Source organism: Idiotropiscis lumnitzeri, chromosome 12 (assembly GCF_059441095.1).
Source record: "Idiotropiscis lumnitzeri isolate Australia: NSW breed Sydney's pygmy pipehorse chromosome 12, RoL_Ilum_1.0, whole genome shotgun sequence".
Taxonomy (NCBI): domain Eukaryota; kingdom Metazoa; phylum Chordata; class Actinopteri; order Syngnathiformes; family Syngnathidae; genus Idiotropiscis; species Idiotropiscis lumnitzeri.
Genome location: NC_142402.1, coordinates 13,117,358 through 13,137,449, shown reverse-complemented (window position 1 = coordinate 13,137,449; position 20,092 = coordinate 13,117,358). Strand labels below are relative to the sequence as shown.

The 20,092-nt window shown below is 40.9% G+C and overlaps 1 protein-coding gene across 4 annotated transcripts; it reads left to right on the top strand.

Annotated features, from left to right (window-relative positions):
* The first annotated feature begins 1,687 nt into the window (after positions 1-1,687).
* LOC148325997 (transcriptional repressor p66-alpha-like) lies at positions 1,688-19,517 on the top strand. Of its 4 annotated transcripts, none has more exons than XM_088311778.1 (11): positions 1,688-1,934; positions 10,800-11,284; positions 12,976-13,114; positions 13,532-13,660; positions 14,483-14,560; positions 14,646-14,765; positions 15,181-15,357; positions 15,628-15,886; positions 16,485-16,870; positions 17,218-17,464; positions 18,380-19,517. In XM_088311778.1, the coding sequence occupies exons 2-11, from the start codon at positions 10,803-10,805 to the stop codon at positions 18,517-18,519; spliced, it is 2,157 nt and encodes a 718-aa protein (XP_088167904.1). In that variant the 5' UTR covers positions 1,688-1,934; positions 10,800-10,802; the 3' UTR covers positions 18,520-19,517. The 4 variants fall into 4 exon arrangements, with proteins under 4 accessions (XP_088167904.1, XP_088167905.1, XP_088167902.1 ...); XM_088311779.1 differs by having other exon boundaries at positions 15,178-15,357; positions 17,218-17,329; XM_088311776.1 differs by having other exon boundaries at positions 1,690-1,934; positions 15,178-15,357.
* Positions 19,518-20,092: the final 575 nt, after the last annotated feature.

Genomic DNA, 20,092 nt, shown 5'->3' with positions numbered 1-20,092 from the left:
GGGTGGTTGATTTTTTTTTTTTTTTTTTTTTACAATGTGAAGCACATTGAGTTGCATGGTGATGTATGAAAAGTGCTCTATGAATGGTTTCAGTGATTGATGGATTGAGATATTAGGGGAAAAAAACTAAAACTAATACTAAAACTATTAAAGCTAAGACTAAACATTAAAAAAAAATCATAAAAAAAATATTATTTCAGTATTGTGTAACCGGACTTACAGAGGTTAGGTTTCCATTTGACTGCGAATTTTTCCCTGATGGGCTTTACTTTAAATTCACTGTTGACGGTTCTGACAACATGAGTTTTTGAGCCATACCTTACACATAAGATTACATTTATGATTACATTCTTAAAATGTCCATGTAGCGGTTCTCCTACACTTTCTGGAACAACCGTACACCACGCTTGTGTGTTTTTGTCATCGAGACAGGAAATAACATGAAAACGGCATGAGAATGTATTCAAGTCAGACGCGCTTTGCGAATGGCAATGTAAGATGGCCACACTCAGATTCACATCTTGCTATGGGAAGTAAGCAGCTTTATTAGTCCATTCACAAATTTGTGGCTGTTCTAAACGTGTACAAATGTTTTCTACTTCTATTATGTTTTTTCAGTGTTTTTCATATGCCGTAGCTGCTCTCCACTGCCCCCTATATTTTGTTGTGAGAAAATCAGAAACGTGTGGGCAGTGGGGTGGAAACTGCACCAGGTATAAATGATGCAATAGTTATGTCGCCATGATTCCACATGTCTCATTTTGTTTCATTACTGAATGTTTCTATGGAGTAGAATAATATTGAGTGCTATTTTTTCTCATTAAAAACACCTTACAACAGTTTTTGGTTGGATTTTTGGCAGAAGGCTGGATTAATGGCATTTCCATTCATTTCAATGGGAAAAGGTCATTTAAGATACGAGTGTTCTGAGTTATCAGGGTGGTCAAGAAACAAATTAAACTTGGTTTATTAAGCAAGATTATTAAATTTAATGAAAACTAATGAAAAAAACTAAAGTTAATATTTAAAGAACATTTTCGTTGAACAAATTTTAAATGCTTTAAAAAATAAAAACTTTGAGAAACTACAATTTATGCTTATAAAACCAAATAAAACTAATTATAATTAAAGCAAAAATGTCCTTAGTTTATGTATTTGTCAGTTCATCTCATGCATGAACTTTTGATGTTCTCTTTGAACATATTTATTTCAGTATTCCTGCGTCAAAGTACAGATGAAGGAAGCTCAAACGGGTGTATGGGAATTGTAGTTTACTTTATTTACACTCAACAAACAGTCCTACTCCATATATTTAAAAACAAAACTAATACAAATACTAAAACTAATAAAAGCGGAACTAAACACCAAAAATAAAAACGAACAACCCCACTCTAAAACCGAAATCTCACTGAATCTAAAAAACAAAAGCCAAAATGAAATAAAAAGTATCTGTAATGAAAAATCCCTAACTATAACTCTGATTTCAAGGCCCCCTCATTGCACTTAGTTGCTTCCCACAACTGACCCCCAGTCCCCATTGTTTATGACAAAGTGTAATATGCTTCTGTCACATGGTTGTACAGAACTGAGTGAGCTTGCCCGGGACAATCAGTCCTGTGTCACCCCCCCAGGAGCCCTGGGAGGGAGGGTTCCTGACTTTGCTCATCCTTCCTACCTTGGCCCTTGGTGGTCATCGGTTTACATGATGTGATCCCGTCGCCCTGGTATGCCGAGGTGCGCATGCCCACTAAAGAGGACGCAGCGGCTCCATGTGTGTTGAGGCGCATTATTTGGCAACAGACGCGGCAGCGGGGAGGGCCGAAAAAAGAGGATATCCCCTTGATTTAAAAAAAAGCAACGATTTATCCAGGTTAACAGCAGATTAAACATTCCTTGGTCGACCATCGGCGACGAGCGGGCGACAAAGCGACCGAGTAAGTTGACTGTGTGTGTGTTGGGGGGGTGAAGCCGAAGTTTTTCGTGAGTGGATCGAGGGGAGCCTTTTATTCGGTCTCGTCGAGAGGAGCCAGGTCTTCCTCCACCTATCTGTGACGATAAAGAAGCTGATGGGGTGTTGAAAAGTAACACTTCTCCGCAGAGCCAAAGGTTGAACCGTGGGAAGGGGAGGGGGTCCCGCTCTGGCTAAATTGTTTCTTTTTAAAATGTTCTGAAGCTTGTCGCGCTTACCGGAGCGGATCTTGTTCGGCGAAATGGTGAAATGAAGCGAGGATTATAACGTTTCCTCGCCGGCGGCAAGCTCCGCTTGTGGGCCGGTCGGTTACGTTACCGAGTTCCGACCCGATCATTTTCCCTCGGGAGGGGGGCAGAAAGGTAAACACTACTCCCTCGGTTTGCTGCACTCAAGTTTGACTTTGTAAAAACATGATGTTTTTTAAAGTTCCTACCCCCCTCGCTTGAGGTGACGGCTGTCCCGCATCGGGGAGCAGCCAGGTCAGCGATTCGGGCTTGGTTCTGACCGTGTGGCTCGTGTTTACAAGCGGTTGTTTGCTCGACTTTTTCTTTACCACTTTGACTGGAAGTGTGTGTTGTGGCCTTTTTTGTGTCTTGGTGTGAGCCTTGAACATGCGTGCTAAAGTGACTGCTTGTTGTTGTTTGTGCGGCGGAGCTAATGTTAGCTCGCTAACTCCTTGGCGAGCTCACCTCCTCTGAGGCGGTGTCAACATTAAAAAGCCGGCTAGTTGCACATGTACTGTGGGCCGGCTTTAGTTTTTAAAGGGCCGACTTTGCTTCCTGGGCTCTACCGGGGCGGCGGAGCACGGAGGGCGGAGGTTGCTGTCCGTTTGAAGCTCACGGCAGTCGCCACTGTTGGTTCTGCTATCTAGTAGCTAATCTTCCTACTTCTCGCTGTGACAACCCAAGTCTTCCTCCTCTTAAAGCTGAACACACGCACGCACAGACACGCGCGTGTGCACGCGCACAGTACATCACGCACACGCCATACACATACACAGTGTGTCATATATTCCAGGGGTTTTCTGACTTTTAGATCCAGGGTGGAATGTTTCCTAAGTGTGTCAGAAAAGTTCCAGGACGGGCTTCACAGTCGCAAAGTCGTTTTCGCGATTAATCGGATGGAGTCGATCTTTTTCTCACTCATTTTTAATGAGATTCTCCTTAACACAGAATCGTTTCAAGAAATGTCTGAGTCCACACTAAGATGCTGTCGTAGCCAGACCTGAAGTGGCGCTGTAAAGCTTCCCCAGGAAATCACCAAAAAATTTGTTACAAGCCTGTGTATATTTACAACAATGGTGGTGATTGGAATATGATGTGAGCAAGAAAGGTAATCTAGGCTAATTTTTTTGCACTAGTTGAACTGGTGTGCCCAACTTTTGTGTTGGTACATCAAAGCAAAAAATAGGTGTACCCAAATTTTCCACTTGATCACATACAACAGTGTATTTTTTCAGGCAAAATTGACTGGTAAATGGCAAACTACCAATCTGGTCATCATAAAGTTACTTATTTGAGTATTGGTGTGCTCTATCAGACTTAACTTCACATAATAAGTTGTCAACCGTTCTTATAATCCGCAGCTATTTCCACTCTATTTCTAAGGGGCGTAGGTCACGCATCTAGGCCTGTCCCAGTAACACGTTTTTTTAACGATATATTTTCCTCAGAACTATCATGATTGTCTTTGTATTGTTGATGTTTTAATTTAATCAATTTTTAAGAGCAAATAACTTTTATATATTGAACATTGAAATTAACAATGCAAACGTAGATAAAATAGTACTTAGTTGTAACACTGGTGAACTTAGTTTTATGATCAATGTATTTTTTTCTCTTTTCTTAGTAAACAATATTGTAACGGTTTGATCTTTTTTTTCATTTGGTATAACTGCATACCTACTTCAAAACAAAAAAAATGGCATGGGGTATGCTGAACAGGTATGTTGATGATGATATTGTCGGAGCTGGGCTGAATTGCTCAGAAAATGCAGAAGCTGCAAAAGAAAATGAAAATAGTTGGCTAGATTAGTGTATGATCACAAATATGCATTGAAATGGCTCAATTAATCCCGCTGAATGAAATATTGACAAACTATAATCTGATGCATATAAAAAACGCAGTGACATTTCATACCATTTCTAGTTTTCTTTTATCATTTGTGCATACAACCAGGTAATAACACATGTTTATAATGCAATACCGGACTCCATAAAAATACTCCTGCCAAGAAGCATCGTATACTGTACTTGTGAATAATTAACATTTCTACTGCAAAATTATGCTGACAATGACACTCTCAAGCAATAATATATATTTATAAAAAGGTAAACCTCCTCTCTCGTCACTACATTTCAATGTGAGCTAGATGGCAGTGAAACACAATCGGACTAAAATAATGTCCTGTAGCTACATACAGCTTGTGTTCGCCTGAAGACGATGCCGTTGGGCCAGTGACGTTCCCCGCTCACAAAAATATAGAGTTTTTTGCATCACTTTTGAGACCTTTTAATTGCGTTTTTACCAAAGTAATCATTAGAATCTCATCCTTTGGACTTTAGTTTCCTGTCCCTTCCACTTTAAACACAGAGAGTGCATTACAAAGTAGTCAAAGTCCACAATATTGAAAAATAAGTATTTAAAAAAAAAAAAAGGGACTGTTAAAGTATCAGGCGGGCACTTGCTGCTAGCAGCTGCTAGCCACTAACACAGAGACCTGTGTTGTATCATTCAATGATGGCGTAAATAACTAGTGGTTTGTTAGCGTACTAAATTAGCGACTGAATATTATTTTGGGCTGTTGATGGGAACAATGTAATGTCAAATAGAATTCTGATAAGGCAAGTCAAGTTAGGTGTTTCACCGCCACGCGAGCTAACTTCAAAGTAGAAGGTTACGAAAGCTATTGCATTGGCGTCAATGTCACATTGTATTATTTGGTAAGATTTATTTTGAAGTTAGCCTTGTGAGCCCCGATGTTGGGACAAGAGGCAGAAAAAAAATCCTGTATCATGAGAGGAACAAGAGAGACTTAGAAATGATGCACAAATGCAGCAATGTCACATGTATGTGCCATGTCACAGTCATACATCAGAGATCAATTGGTCCAAAGTTTAGGGAGAGAGAAGTAATTTATTTTGCCGTGCCAGTTCCTAGAAGTAGGTATGCATTTTTCATAAAAATATACAACACACAGTAATTAAATCCATATCAATTTGCACACCCCAAAGTTAAGGCTCAGTTTGAGAATCACTAATCAATTGAAAACAATTGTAATCAAACATTGCTATTGTCTATGTGAAGGATTACACATTTCAAACCTTTTTTCTGACGGTTTACGTATAATGAAAGCCTCCGTATGTGTGCGCGTGTTGTTCATATTGTGTCGACACAAAGCTCAAGCAGCATTTCTTGTCGAGATATGGTTATTTAACTTCAGCTGTGGCAATGTTTGCACTTCTGATGTAATACGAAGGTCTTCTGTCATAATATCTCATCGCTTATCGGATGGAACCTATGTTAGATCAACTGCCCGTATGACAATGCAGTAGCATAATGGTATTGTTTTACTTTCACATTTGTACAAAATACAGACGCTGGAGTTTTCATCCATTTCGCTAAATGTTAATCAGCTGGAGGAAAGCTCCCCTTTAAGAGGAAGAAAACGCAGTCGAACATGAATAAAGGGATTTTCAGTTTTAGAATTTTTTGATTGAGCCATCCGTTTAATATTGCTGTTGTAATTTTGTCAAACATGGATCACACACTTGTAATTATTTTTATCAATGTATGGTAATTAACATGGGCATTCCTTTGGGGTATGGTCAGCTTCTTGCTGGGGTCACCGTGACTACTTGGCGCTGTTACTGCCTCTTTACATAATATTGGAAGAAACACCTTATACAGCAACAGCAGTATATACAATCATTGTGGCATTGCCTGCGAACAAACGGCGGTCAGCCTTGGTGAATGGTCAGATAAATAAAGAAGAATGTAGAAGGTTTTGTCCTGTCACTGGGGTACGAGTCATGACGGACTCTGCTGACATTGTCAGTTCTGTCCGTCAGATTGAGTGGATATGTTTGGAAAGTTAAAATTACCTTAGGGTACCTGGATGATTGAGTCAGGACATACCAGAAGTGTTTAAATGCGCTATATAAATAAAGTTGTATTGTATTGTATTTTTTTTCTTTTTTCTAATCATTGTTGTGGTCCATGTTCTAGAAAGTGCTGCTACACTGATCACAAACAAGACTGATTGAGGTTGTTGTGTACTCGGCCAATGTTCTGTATAAAGGGCTTGTCTGCCGGCACCGTTTTAAGCTGCGGCGCATGAGTGCAGGCGTTTTAGACAACTTGATCGAATACAGGACAACCCCTAAGGTCGAATGTAATCTGTTCAGAGATTCCCAGCGATTTTCGGCCACTAGGCGGGGTACACCCTGAAAAGAAAGTTAACGCCACTTTCATTTTTTTGTGACTTCATTTTGACAAAAGTGCAGCATATAGATGCTCTGAGATGTGCCTCACATACTGGACTTGTAAGAGGAAGTAACTTGCACTAGGTGTGTCAGAAAAGTTCTAGGAACGGTGTCACAAAAACATATACACTTTACTATTTTTACTTTTTGTTCTGGGTATCATTTAGACTGACGGTGTGGCCGTCATCATTTGGCAGCTTAGGCTTTGCTGTTTTCGTAAGCATACCCTGGAACCTTTCTGACCCACTTTGTCACTCCAAACCACTCGTTGAGGCGGCTCCTGCTTTTGGAATAAGTGTCACAAAACCATAAAAATGTTCATTTTCCCTCTATTGGAATAAGGACCTTTTACTCAATACTCAAGTCGTGCCTAATACTTACTCAATATTGATTTTTCTATTTATTGGTTACAGAAAATAGTACTTGACTTTTGCACTACATGCTGCAGAGCTAATGGGAAAAATGAATAACAACTGTGTCGCAATATTAGCCGTGCACAGTACACGTCATTGCCATCAGAGCTATGCCACATACTGTATTTTAGTATTTCAGTTTAGTTGTCTTGAGGTTCTTACACTGGGTTGCATTTGATGCCATATTCATGTGTGGTGAGGTTGCCATCCCTGTGTTTAGAGTGCGTGTGTGCATGTGTGTGGCGCAAAGGAAATGCATGTTAAAAAAAAAAAGCTTCAGTTGAAATGTGAAACCATTTAGCCATTGAGACCCCGTGTAAGAAAGATCAGGTTGGCCTGAGGTCACGGGGTACATGGCGGCATTCCCTCCCTGTGTGACGCCATCATCTCTCTTCTGCAGTATGCCCGCCATGCCATCACACACACACACGTAGACACTGTATAATGTCCGCCGCTGTGGAAACCGAATGTCGGCTGCGGCACCTGGAGGGTTAAAACTAGCTTCTGCTTCTCCCTCAGTTGCACACACACTTATACACACATGCACTTTTACGCACACACACACACATACACACAAGCCAACTGGTTTAAACCAGTTCTCGGGAAAAGTGCTTTGTGTGTGTCCTGCCGAATCCTGGGAAGGGTCATGTCATGTGTGTTTTAGTGATGTAAGAGTATACAGTATATTAAAAAACATAAACTTAGTCAGCTGTTACCAGATGATTTGTCCATACGCTGTGTAGCGACGACTATACATATCATCATAGCTAACCTCTTCAAGCACATCGCCCTGATTGGAATTTTATTTATTCCATTTAAAAAAAAAAAATGCTTGCAACCTTGCTGTCACTTATCACCGGGCAGACTGAGGGCCTTGGTGCACTTAATGTGGATGCTGGATTGGAAGTTTACACTTTTTATTCCAAGTGATATATCCAAGTGTGCATCTCTGACTATCTTGTCTGTGAACTCCAGTATGGGCAAAGGTCGTCTCCCACTGCATAGCGTGTTGGCCAGACTCAGAACATGTCAACCTTTGGTACAGTTTGGGTCCACTCGTTGGTTGACCGGAATAAGGATCTATTTAGTTTTCTGGAACCGCAATGTGTTGTTTAGTGTCTGTCAAAGTGGCATATTACTGTAGCTGTGTCCATGTCAAAGCGGTCAGTGTTGCATTCACGTTCATGGTCTAAGAGTGTTCTCCTTTTAGTAAATGTCCTGTTAAAATTGTTTTTTTAAGATATAGTTGAAACACATAAGTAATACACATGCATACACTAAAATCTTTTTTTTTTTTTGCCCAATTTACTCAATGCATTTCAATGAGCATCATTTACACGCTGATTTCCCTATTCACAGTCTGCCATGAAATTTGTCCATATTTAAAATCGCATTTTTGTCATACATGTTGTTCGGGATTGCGTGGTCCTATGTGGCCACCCTATCAGCGCTGGTGGAAAATGATGGCCCCCTCCATCATTTAACTTGCCCATCCCTGGTTTGGATACATGAAGCAAACAGTACAGAAAAAAAAACTGCTATTGCTGTTATAATTTATTCACATTTATTCACATTGCAGGCAGTGTTTCAAAGTGACAGTCATTATTTGTCATACTAGTGTAAAAACATGCATACTCACCCTTAGAAGTGATTGTGCATGATGGATGTGTAGTGTTGAGGGAAGTAAAGAAGTTTCCTTCACTTTTAACATACAAATAAGATACGTCGAGTCATATAATGTACTCACAGTCACCCAGCTGACCTCTAGATATTATATGTTGTGTTAGACTTATTATGACTTTGTTTGATCTGCCAGGAGAAAGATGGTGTGCACTGCTCATCATGATTTTCCACTGTCTGGTACGCTTGGCATCAGAAAACAAGAATATGAAAAACAGACTCATTACTGTGGTTGATTCAAGATTCTCAAAATGTTGAAATCTTGCACAACACTCTCAGATCTAAAGTGATGCAGAGAACGATGGTGGTTGTAGGTCGTTTATTTAAGGATGTATTTTTCATTGACTGTATTTGGTCAAATTTTATGGTGAAAAAAAGTGAAACTGCTACAGAAAAAAACGGTACTACTAAATTAAACTTATACCTTATTTTATGTTGTCTCGGCTTTGGATTTGACCCTGAGAGACTCTGAGCGGGCGTTGCAGTAATAATATGTGAGTAAATAGCTGTGTGTCTGACTGAACAAGCAACGGTTTGTCTTCGTCATGTCTACATCTGGTACATTTGTTGAACGATATGGGCGAGATCACATGGTAAGGGATCTGATTTGAGCTAAAAGATGGGCAGACGATTTAGGAGTGGGCAAAACATTTTTGAATAAAACAGTTTCTCTTGCATTTGGCTTGATGGGTTGTGATGAATACTTCAGTATATGCTCCAATTTATATTCCCCCATGTAGTTGTTAACTCTCCAAGTTACCTTCAATACGATGGTTTGAAAACTTCCTGCTGATATGTTGTGCATAATCAATATTTGGGAATTTAACATGGCATCTTGTGATTATACTAATCCAGTAAGTTTTGTCTGAAGGCCATTTTGCAGACCATGTGTTCGCTGCCAATGAGTCAAGGTCAGTTTTGTCCGCCAGACAATTGCAGCAGCGATTATATGTGAATAAGATCAAAAGATGCAGCGCTTCAAGTACTGAGCAGAAGCAGCAAAACTGAAATTCTTTTGACCCAACATTATCTCCTCCTTTCTGAGAGTTCTTTGTTACTTAATTGTTCAGATTTGACATTATAGATTGCATTAATGCTTGCTTAGCTTCTTTCAGATGTTAGGATCTTAATCTAATATCTGTTATGTAAAAAAAAAACACACAGGGAACTTTGTTTACTATTTTCCAGAAAATTCACCTCGTGAATATCTTTTAATTCATTCAATCCTGTTGATATTTACGTTTGTCAACTGTAATCCAAATTTTTAATGGCATCATATACAATATACAGTATATTTGTCAAGTACCGGTAGCTTTTACACAAGTAGGCGTGGAGGAGGGTCTCGCCCAGACTGTCCGTGAAATTCACATTTGTGATGCACTGTCATGTCTGACAGATCTCTGAACATGGCGGCATTGCAATTCTTTGAAATCGAGATCAGCACAGCTTTTAAGTAGAGGATAAAGATAAGGCAGTGAATACCGACTTGTCATGTCAATTATGAGGGACAGAAATGCCAACATTTTGGAAGCCGAACAAATTTAGGCACTTAATATTTGAACAAATAAGCAGGGGGATGAGTAGTTGTAGGTTGTACAACGTGTGTGTTCTGATCAGGAGAAAATATGTCAGCGTTATTCATGGTGTTGTCTTAGTTGTATGACTGTAAATGAGTTCTCTTGCCATCAAAAGCTCTTCCTCAGTCTTGTTTTTGTTTTTTTTATGGTTTGATGAGTCAAAAAGCATTGGTGTCAAAGTTAATGTTTTGCTTGACATGTTTCTTATCTTATTCTTATCGTTTGCCTTTTGGTCAGAAACCAGTTTTTGGTCAAATCAGGTTATATCATATTTTAGCGCTCATTAATGGAAAAAAAGCTAAAAATAACCTTTTTGTTTACACAAGTTGCAACCCAATATTTGTGTGGGTCTTAAAGTGTCAATTAATATGCTCTAAAATGGCTTGCAAAACGGCCAAGTGTGCTTTGAAAACAGCTGGCAGTGAATGAGTTCATTCTTGTTTGTTGAAATTGAATTTTTTTTTTCATGACTGATGAGTTTTCTTTTGGCAGGTACGTTTCAGTTAGTTTAGGCGGTGAGCGCTTGTTTGGAGGCAAGGTCAATTTGATAACAACTTGCAGTGTTGGTATGAGTGAACGACATGTCTTGATCTTTGACCCACTCTGTTGATATGTTTGAAGTCTCCAGCTAATCCACATATGTAACCAAATCCTTTTCGTGATGTATTCACAGGGGATGTCTGAGGAGGCCGTCCGCCAGACACGCAGCCAGAAGAGGGCACTGGAGAGGGATGCAGCACCGCTGACTACAGAACCTTCCAGTCCTGACAATGGAAGCAAAAAGCCCAAGTTGGAGCAGTCTCAACCCATTGTCCAGGAGGCAATTTCACCTAAACCTGAACCACAACTGGAACAGGACGGTCAAAGTTTGCCTGGGACTGGATCAAATGAGGAACCAGGGCAGTTGGCGTTACCTTTGGAATCTCAACCAGTGAATGACAAGGCCGCCCTTGAAGCGAGCTTGGACAATCAAACTGGATGCAATGACAGAGCTAAGAGGGAGCTGAAGGTGGAGAACGATGTAGAATCCATGAGCCGATTCCAACCCGCAGAACCAAAAGTGTCCAGTGGCATGTTGGCTGCCAGCGAGGTGAAGGCAACCATCAAAGTGGAGATTCAGACTGGAGAGCAGCCTGTGGACATGAGCACTTCCAAAGGGTAAGAAACAGTTCTCAAATTGAGAGCACGTTTTGTCAAATTAGGCAATCCAAATTAGTCTAAATTAGTTCCGAATCATGGTAAGGGCTAGATCTGAGCGGAAAAGGTCATACTCGTTTTCAACAGCAATTCACTTTTCAGTAGCGGAGCAAGACTTGACTTGCATGTTCCGGTGTTTGTTTTCGTCATTTGTATATCTAACTTTGAGCTCTTTTGACCTAGGATGTTCAAACTGCTATGCAAACTAGCAAAAGGTATCGACTCATATATTAAATAAGGATTTAAAATGTATGTGCCACACAAACAGAAAACTGCAAACCTCGGTCGTTAGAATATAGCAGTACTTAAAAAAAAAATTATGGGCCGTGGGGTGGGGCCTCAGGTACAGATTACATACAGAAAACATTTTGTATTCAGGTTAAATAAAAAAACAAATTAAAAATCAATTCAAGTGTTTATTTTAGCGTCTTGAGTGAATCGTAACGTCCCCATTTAAATCAATATCATTTCATAGTCATCTCACAACATTGCAGTAAAAAATAAGTACAGGTATATGTAGTAAACGCCAACAATTATCACACTCTCTAAGGGAAAAAAATAAGTCAACTCGATACGTACAGTTCGTTTATAGAGCTAACTTTAGTAATGGCTGCATTGCACAGAGAGCACAAAATAGGCGGATACGCGCAAATGGGTGCATGTTTTTCAACCAAATGGTTTGTAATATGACTGTGTGAGTTCGTTTGATCCTAACGCAAAATTGATGTAATTGAATTACTCAGAGCATGAACAGACTTTTTAAAGTTTCACACGTTGTTATTATTTACGTTCTTCAGAAAAGGCCGCGACAGTACTCAGAGGTGACTTTTGCCGTTAGCCTTTGCTTGACCTCCAATTTCCCACAAATCACCATCTGAACCCGAAAAAGTCCACGTACACAAAATGAAGCCGTGTGTCATAAACCGGTTCCAGCCGACTGTTGCCATGGCTACTTCCATGGAAGAAGCAGGGAGAGGAGGTGGGGTTGTATTGGAGGAAAAGTGAGTCACGTGATCATGACTTTGAGGTCATGTGACTACTTTGGAAGTAGTGATTAATCCACAGGAAGTGATGATGGCACTAAGCCCTGAGGAAACACACACACGCACACACAGAAAGAGGGCAGCTCGGGCTGACAGGCCTCATGTTTTCATGCTCTCACTTATGTATGTTCCATAAAAATGCATTATCTTTGATTGAGTGTGTATATAGTCACAAGGCCATCCTTATTTTTACAGGAGTCCCAACTCGTGTCGCCTGTCATAAAGAAAAATAGGCTTTCCATTCTCTACTTAGGTATATTGTTTGTATTCCATTTGAATCAGATATGTTTTACACACAGAAGTGAGGCCACAATCCGCCTTTACCTTCATGCTGTGTGACGTTTTGAGCTCTAAAACATTATAATAATCTCTCAATATGTTACAGCGCTTTTCAACACCACTGCAAATTACAGAGCAATCACTTGTGCCTTGGGATACGAGTGAGACGATTTTTTTTTTAGATAAAAGCCATCGTTTAGATGATTTATTTATTTATTTTTGCGTGTTTTTTTAAAATATTTTATTGCTTACCACATGCTTCAATTGCTCTTTTGGTCTTGTCCAGCCGAGTCACGTGAGTAATACCCACTATCGCTTGTTGTCCTGCAGTATAAAAAGGGAGAAGCGGCCTCCATCCCCCGAAGATGATGATGATGATGATGTCATCATCTTGTCCGATAACGACTCCCCGAGTCCACCTATGAATGGTTTGAACCACTTGAAGGATCTGGACACCGACCTCCTCATGGTGAGTTTGTCATTCCTTTGAGGTTTCAAAAAGTCAAGTCTGGCTTGATGTCAGGTCAGGCCTGACCAATCTTACCGCACCGTCAATAATTCGCAGTCATGTCATGGATTCACCCGATGATCAAATTGAAAGGCACTTCAAATGAATGAACGATTCGCCCCATGAAGGATGCATGACCGGACACGGTTGTTTTGTCTTCAGTAGCTTGCAGAACAGCAACGTGATGTGTTTTTATATATCCTATCCAGTATTATTTGCCATTGCACTAACTATTCTCTTATTTATCTAATTTATATATCTATCTGAATTATTCTTGTATTGCACTGGAGAGGGGAGCTCTCTAATCTCGTTGAGTACAATGACAATAAAGGGATTTCTGATTCTGATTCTGATTCTGATTTCATGTGTCGAGTGCAGAAGAGCACCCCGGACGAACGGGAGCGCATTATTAAGCAGTTGAAAGAGGAGCTGAGGCTGGAGGAGGCCAAGCTAGTGCTGCTGAAGAAACTCCGACAGAGCCAATTACAAAGGGACCCGCTTCAGAAGGTGAGCCGAAGTCAAAATCGCCTCCCACAAACTCACAGATGCCCACTCCTGTTCAATAATACAGTGAAAATTTGCGATACAGAGAGTTCATGAATAACAAATATATTTAGTAAACATGTTTAAACTTTTAAACACACCTGTTCTCACTCTTGCCATTAAGAAATGGTAGAAAGCGAAAGAGTGCAAAAAAGACTCGCTTGCGCACTTCCCCCAAATAAGGAGCTAAGTGTGCTTACGTCAAGCCGTTTGTCTAGAACTGTCAAAGTGACACGTGAAGAGAAAAGGGAATTTAAAGATTGTATATTTCAACGCCAAAATGTTCAACCAAATCATATAATTCCTTCGAAGGATTTCCCACTAATTCTTTGATTCCCAACCAGTGTTTTGTGGAACATTAGTTTTCTACAAATGTTTCTTTGTTCAATCATCTCGCAACAAGTAGTGACAGGCAGAACAATTAAATGCTGCTCCACTGAATGGCAGAAGCTACATAATTAACCTGGGTATTCACTTCTTGTGAAATGTTTGTTTTGTTATGGGATTTTGTTTCCTTTTTTTTCTCCTTTAATTCCCATTTAGGGTTAGGAAAACACCGTGCCAGCTTAATGATAGCTTGTAATGCAAAATGCCATAGACTGACAAAAGTAAATTAGCATAGATGCTACCGTAATTATAAACCTTCAAACAACTACTTACGCTAACTCAGAGAGTAGCAAGAGCATCCAACAATCTGCGCCATACTGAGAATGTGAACGATGAACCGTGTTATAACGGTGGCTCAATATACTGTGTAAATAATAATGAATAATTGCCAATCCGCAGACTTCGGGGGTGTCCAGCTCCTCCGCTCCACCTCCTCTAATACGCGGGACAATTGCAAGCAGCAAAGGCTCACAGCAGGTTAACGAAACAATAGTGTCACATGTGACCTTGACATTGGCTGACCAACGCCGTTTCTGATTGGCTGTCTCTGTCTCACTGATAGATCATGCCTGGTAGAAGTTCAGGCACGGTCATACCGCCGCCTTTGGTGCGTGGAGGGCAGCAGGTGTCATCTAAACATGGCTCACAGATCATCATGCCGCCTTTGGTCAGAGGAGCGCAGGTTAGTCGTCGGGAAATGTTGTAATATACGTCGACCAATCGCAATATTATGTCCAGTTAGGCAACCTAATGAGATCCATTGCAAGCACTGTATGAAAAATTAAATAGAAGGATCATTTCAGTTTTGATCGACTCTGTCTGGGAGGTCGTCATTGGATCTTGTTGGTTTTGGGCAAGGGGTCTGTGTTGTGGCCTCTCAATATTTATTTTCAAGAAGGCCCAAGCTAAAGCTACTTCCTCTGTCTGTCACCCTCCCACAATAACTCCAGGAACTTTTGAAATGGCTCTTTGCGTCTTTCTCTCGCTCGCTCTCTGTGGATGCCAATGCCACTTCTTCTATGGCACCCGTCCGTCCGTGTGTGTGTGTCGTCACCTCTCATTGTCCTGGTCAACCCATTTCTGTATCTCCGCAGCAGATCCAGGCCCTCCGCCAGCAGCAGCAACAGCAGCAGTTGGCAGCCTCGGCAGGTGGAAGCTCAGGTGGGCCGCCTCCCTTGCTGTTAGGTGCCAGGACCTCAGCCCCTGCTGGCCAGGGTCAGAGAAACATGGTGCAAGCAGGCCTCATCAGAGTTGGAAGTACGGCAAACTCACTGGTCAGTAGCTCAGGAGGAAATCACGTGTCTATGTTACAGTTGTGAGGTTCTTGGTTTGAATCTCCTCTTCCGGTTTCTTCCCACATTCCAAAAACATTCATGTCGGGTTCATTGAAGATTTTAAATTGTTTATAGGTGAGAATGGTTGCTTGTCTATGTGCAAAGTTTGTTCCCAAGCAGTATAGAAGATGAATGGACAAATGGACGCCTCACTTTATCTGTAATGCGTCTGTCTTTCACACTGGTGACTGGACTGTCTCATGTTCACAGGGCTCGTCCAGTTTGAAGGTTTCTACCTCAGGAAGCGGCGTTGTGTCTCTGGTGGGCGCCAATGACAGTCCAGCCAGCCGCCAAGCCGCGGCCAAACTCGCTCTGCGAAAACAGCTCGAGAAGACGCTGCTGGAGATCCCCCCTCCAAAGCCTCCCGCGCCCGAGTTTAACTTCTTGCCCTCAGCAGCCAATAATGAGTTCATCTACCTGGTAGGACTTGAAGAAGTGGTCCAGAACCTGCTGGATTCCATTCACAGAGGTGTGTTTGTCATGAATTTTACTGTCTTCAACTTGAAAGTGCAAATGAGATGCGAGTTCTGTCTGATGGCAGGTGACTTAACTCACTTTACAAGTGTTTCCCTTGATGTAATGAGCACAAACGGTGCTGCAACAAATGTAGACAGACAATATTACAATACTCACACACACATATTCTTTATCTTCAGTGAAGAACGCCTAATTGAGACAGATGCTAAGCCTCCATTACAGTACTGTATATCCTTTTGTCTGTCTGCTGCCCCCAGGTGGCCAAGGTGTGCACACCAAAATGAGCAACACACAGGGCAAAGTCTGACAAAAATACTGTTGATTTATTTTAATTATCAGTCCTGTTTCTTTTTTTTTTTTAAATGTATTGTATTATAGCGTGCTAGGGAACTAATTAAACTTTTATCTCAAGGCATCACTGGACTTCAGAGTTCCATATGAAATGAAACTGAAGAAAACATTTTGGAGTGTAGCGTGAAATTATTTTTGAATATACTTTTATAAATCTTGAGTTCGACTGGCTGATGCTTGCCTACTCTACACTAAGGGTTCTCAAACTTTCTGGCTCCGTTTTGTACCTCTCCATTCAGGAAAAACGGGGGCCGCTCCGCCCAAGATCACGGTCAGAGACCCCAACATGTGCACCCAGTGCAACACCGACTTCACTTGTAGGTGGAGGCAGGACAAGGCCAAAGGCGGCACCGTCCTCTGTGAAGACTGCATGTCATCCAATCAGAAGAAAGCCTTAAAAGCCGAGCACACCAATCGGCTTAAAGCAGCGTTCGTCAAAGCGCTGCAGCAGGAGCAGGAAATCGAGCAGCGGATCATTCAGCAGTCGTCTTCGTCCATCTCTCACGGAAGCTCGTCGTCTTCTTCGTCGCTGAAGGCGGAGCAGCTGGTATCTCAGCAGCTGAAGCAGGCCCGAGCGTCCTCCCTGCACCGAGGGGCCAACATCATCCACCATCACTCCCTCAAGGTCAGCAGTGGTGGGAAGTACAAATATGTTCTTACCGTCTTTAAATCAATTTTTCTGATATCTGTCCTGCCGTATTTATTTTTCAGACGACTTTTTATTTTTTCCCCGAAAACAGATACTTGTAATCTACTCCTTACTTTGTCAAAATAGACTAGTTAATTTTTCCAACATCTCTGGATGATGACAATGCAAAAAACACCCATATTGAGATTTTGATCAATTGAGGTCTAATGAGGCGGGAAAAAAACGAGGGCAAAGTGGAACATGAACCAGGGAGCATGAACAATGATGGCAACAGATTCGGAGAAGCAAAATATTCCTCATTCATGTCTTCTCTCCTCCCTCAGGGCTCCCCAGGCCAGCTATCCAACAGCGGCATCAGGGGTGTCCCCCACTCCTTCTCCTCCTCCTCCCAGCTGCAGAGTGCCGTGGCGGCAGCCGCTTTGGTCAGCCGGCCAGGTAAGCATGAGCATGTGAACCAGCGCTCTGTCCAGATTACAAAGGTGAGCAGCAGCGGAGTCGGCGGCAGCAGGAATTTGAGCGGAGGTAGTGCCTCATCCACTGCATGGAAGAAGCAGAGCAACAGCAACAAAGGTAGACTCGCATTCATAGCAGCCCGACATCTGCTCTCTTTCAAACTCCTGTGTGGCCCAAAGCGACCCTCAGACGACAATCGCAATCCCCTCGTTGGTGGTCCTACATTTCTCCAGGGTTCCTGTCTCCTTTGTGCCCGTTTGTGTGTTGTTTTGATGAAAGGCGGCAATGTCCACATGAACACGGGTGTTGTTGATTGGCTGCGGTGACATTTCAACTTAATGAAATCATCATTTTAGGATGTTTGTATAAAACCCAGAACTTCCCAAACTTATACACCGCCATCCAAATTATTATGCAAATGTTCTTTTTCTCCGATTTTTATAGTTTTCATGCAAATGACACTCAGCCTAATTTTCAAGTCATCAACTCTTAGAGAATAATTTGAATGTCAACTCAAAAATGCCCTGACAATTTTATATTCTATGTGGCCCCACAAGTCTAGAAAGGGTGTTCTGATTAATAGTGAGCCGACCATGCCTAATATATCCGTGCATTTTCTGAACCACTAGTGTTTATTTTTCCGTTATAAGGACATTTGTAATACAGCACAAGCTTTTGAACAGCAGTGTATTTATTTTCTTTAAAATTCTAAATGTTTTATTAACAATATATGTGTGATGATTTTATAGCAGGCCTTATTGATTCATGTGTATTTTGTCCATTTTTGTTTTAATGTTGATGTAATGTCAGTTAAAAAAAAATGTCTTAACGAAAAAGAAACCCATAAAGCCCGTTCTAGTGTGATATTTCAAAATAACTCCTTCACTATCACTCGGGAAATGTTCAAATTAATAAATACGCTTGTACATGTGGACGGAGCCTCAAACTAAAACCTCCTTTTGCCTTTTTGGTCTGGCGAAATGTTGATGTGTTTTGTGTCCTGGTCTGACTTGCTCTCTTGACCCCCAACAGGTGTGACAATGGCGTACGTGAACCCCAGCCTGAGCGGACACAAAACCTCGGCCAGCGTAGATGCACGCCAGAGGGAGTACCTGCTGGACATGATCCCCTCTCGCTCATCTATCTCGCAGACTGCAAACACGTGGAAATAGAAAATACAAATAAGTCAACCCTCAGCCAGCTTGACCCCTTCGTTGCTTCTTTTTTTTTCCCAATGTCATGGACAACAACGCACCCAGGAGGACAGTTCGGCAAATAAAATCTCTGAAAAGTGAAGAAATGTTTCCTTCCTATCTTTTTTTTTTATCCGTATGATTTTTCTCATTTTCTGTTCATTTTAAGGTTTTGCTGTCCCTCATATAGTTTTGATTTGAGTGGGGCAGACAAACAAAAAAATACCTGAAACTTGGTACTTCTTTCTCCCTGACTGGGTCATCAAGTAATTAATTTGTTTTGCATCAAACTGACTCACATGATTGACTTGAATCCTCGGTTGGAGTCTTGCGCACCCGAAAAAGATACACAGTTCTTCAAGCAAATTACACCGGATAAGAGTTGTAAATGTTTCATTGCATTCATCCCTGTAGTTAAATGGTTGAATTTATTTTGTATTTACATTAAGTTATTTTTGTTGTTCTTTTTTGGGACTGATGTATTTTTTTTTTACTTTCTATATTGTGGTTATCACAAATGAAGAGTTGATTTTTGCTTTCTTTTCTTTCTGTTTAATAGCATGACTACGTTTATCACCCAGTGTTCATTTTGCACCTTAGCTAACAACGCCTGGTGTTGTCGCTCAAGCCATCTGTAATTACCATCTGCAATTTGCTTATTTTGTATTTACGTCAACGCTGGCATTTTCATTTGAGTGTCACATCTTCACTGACAAAATGCAAACGCTGAGGAGCTGAAGTTCTCCACCCTTAAAACCAGAGACCATGATCCATAGTTTGGAATTGGAATATATTTTCTCCAACTGTGAACCCAGAAAGCACAAGCCAATTATTTGTTTTTGATCCTGTAACTTGTCACCACATTGCATATTTTCTCAGCTACACGACCTAAACTTCATTGTGCAAATTATTGTTAAAGATTATTTTTGGTTTATCTTTTTCCTAGCTCCTAAATAAATAAATAAGATACGTTTTAACTTGCTTGCATTTGCTTGTGTACTGTTTAAAGTGACATTTTGGACTCCTTACACACGGCAGCGGATCATCATTTATGATGGATGTAAACCAAGTTTCAGCAAAACATTTGTTGAATATTTAAAACTGCATAACTCAGGTGAAAAGTTTCCAATATGGAAAACTCAAAGCTTCTTCAACGTATAAAAAGGCACCAGGTCTTTGGAAATTTTCAGCCCAATCTACTTCGTGAATCCCTTCCACTGGTATCCTTTCTTGTGAGAATGATTTTTTTTTTTTTTTTTTTTTTTTTTATGGGAATTAAAGTTTTGGGAAAAATAGCCACATGAGCGGTCAGGAAATTTGCTAAATATAGGGTCCCAATCCCTAGGCAATACATTGTTTTTGTAAAATCAGCACTAATCTGTTCCAGGCAATGTTGTTAATGTAAGAAATGCACATAATTTGATGACGATGGATAAATATTGAATATGATTGGATCTTTATCTGAGCCCTGTCTGTGTACATGCAATGTCATTTTCAGTCGAAAACAAATGGCAAAATGCGTTTTTAAAGGAGTTAATTTTACATGAAAAAT

Bases quoted from the DNA above. Each gene is read 5' to 3' on its own strand.
- LOC148325997 (XM_088311776.1), top strand. From the start codon at position 10,803: ATGTCTGAGGAGGCCGTCCGCCAGACACGCAGCCAGAAGAGGGCACTG. The intron at 16,871-17,217 runs GTCAGCAGTGGT...CTCCTCCCTCAG, and splicing joins TCCACCATCACTCCCTCAAG to GGCTCCCCAGGCCAGCTATC. The intron at 17,465-18,379 runs GTAGACTCGCAT...GACCCCCAACAG, and splicing joins GCAGAGCAACAGCAACAAAG to GTGTGACAATGGCGTACGTG.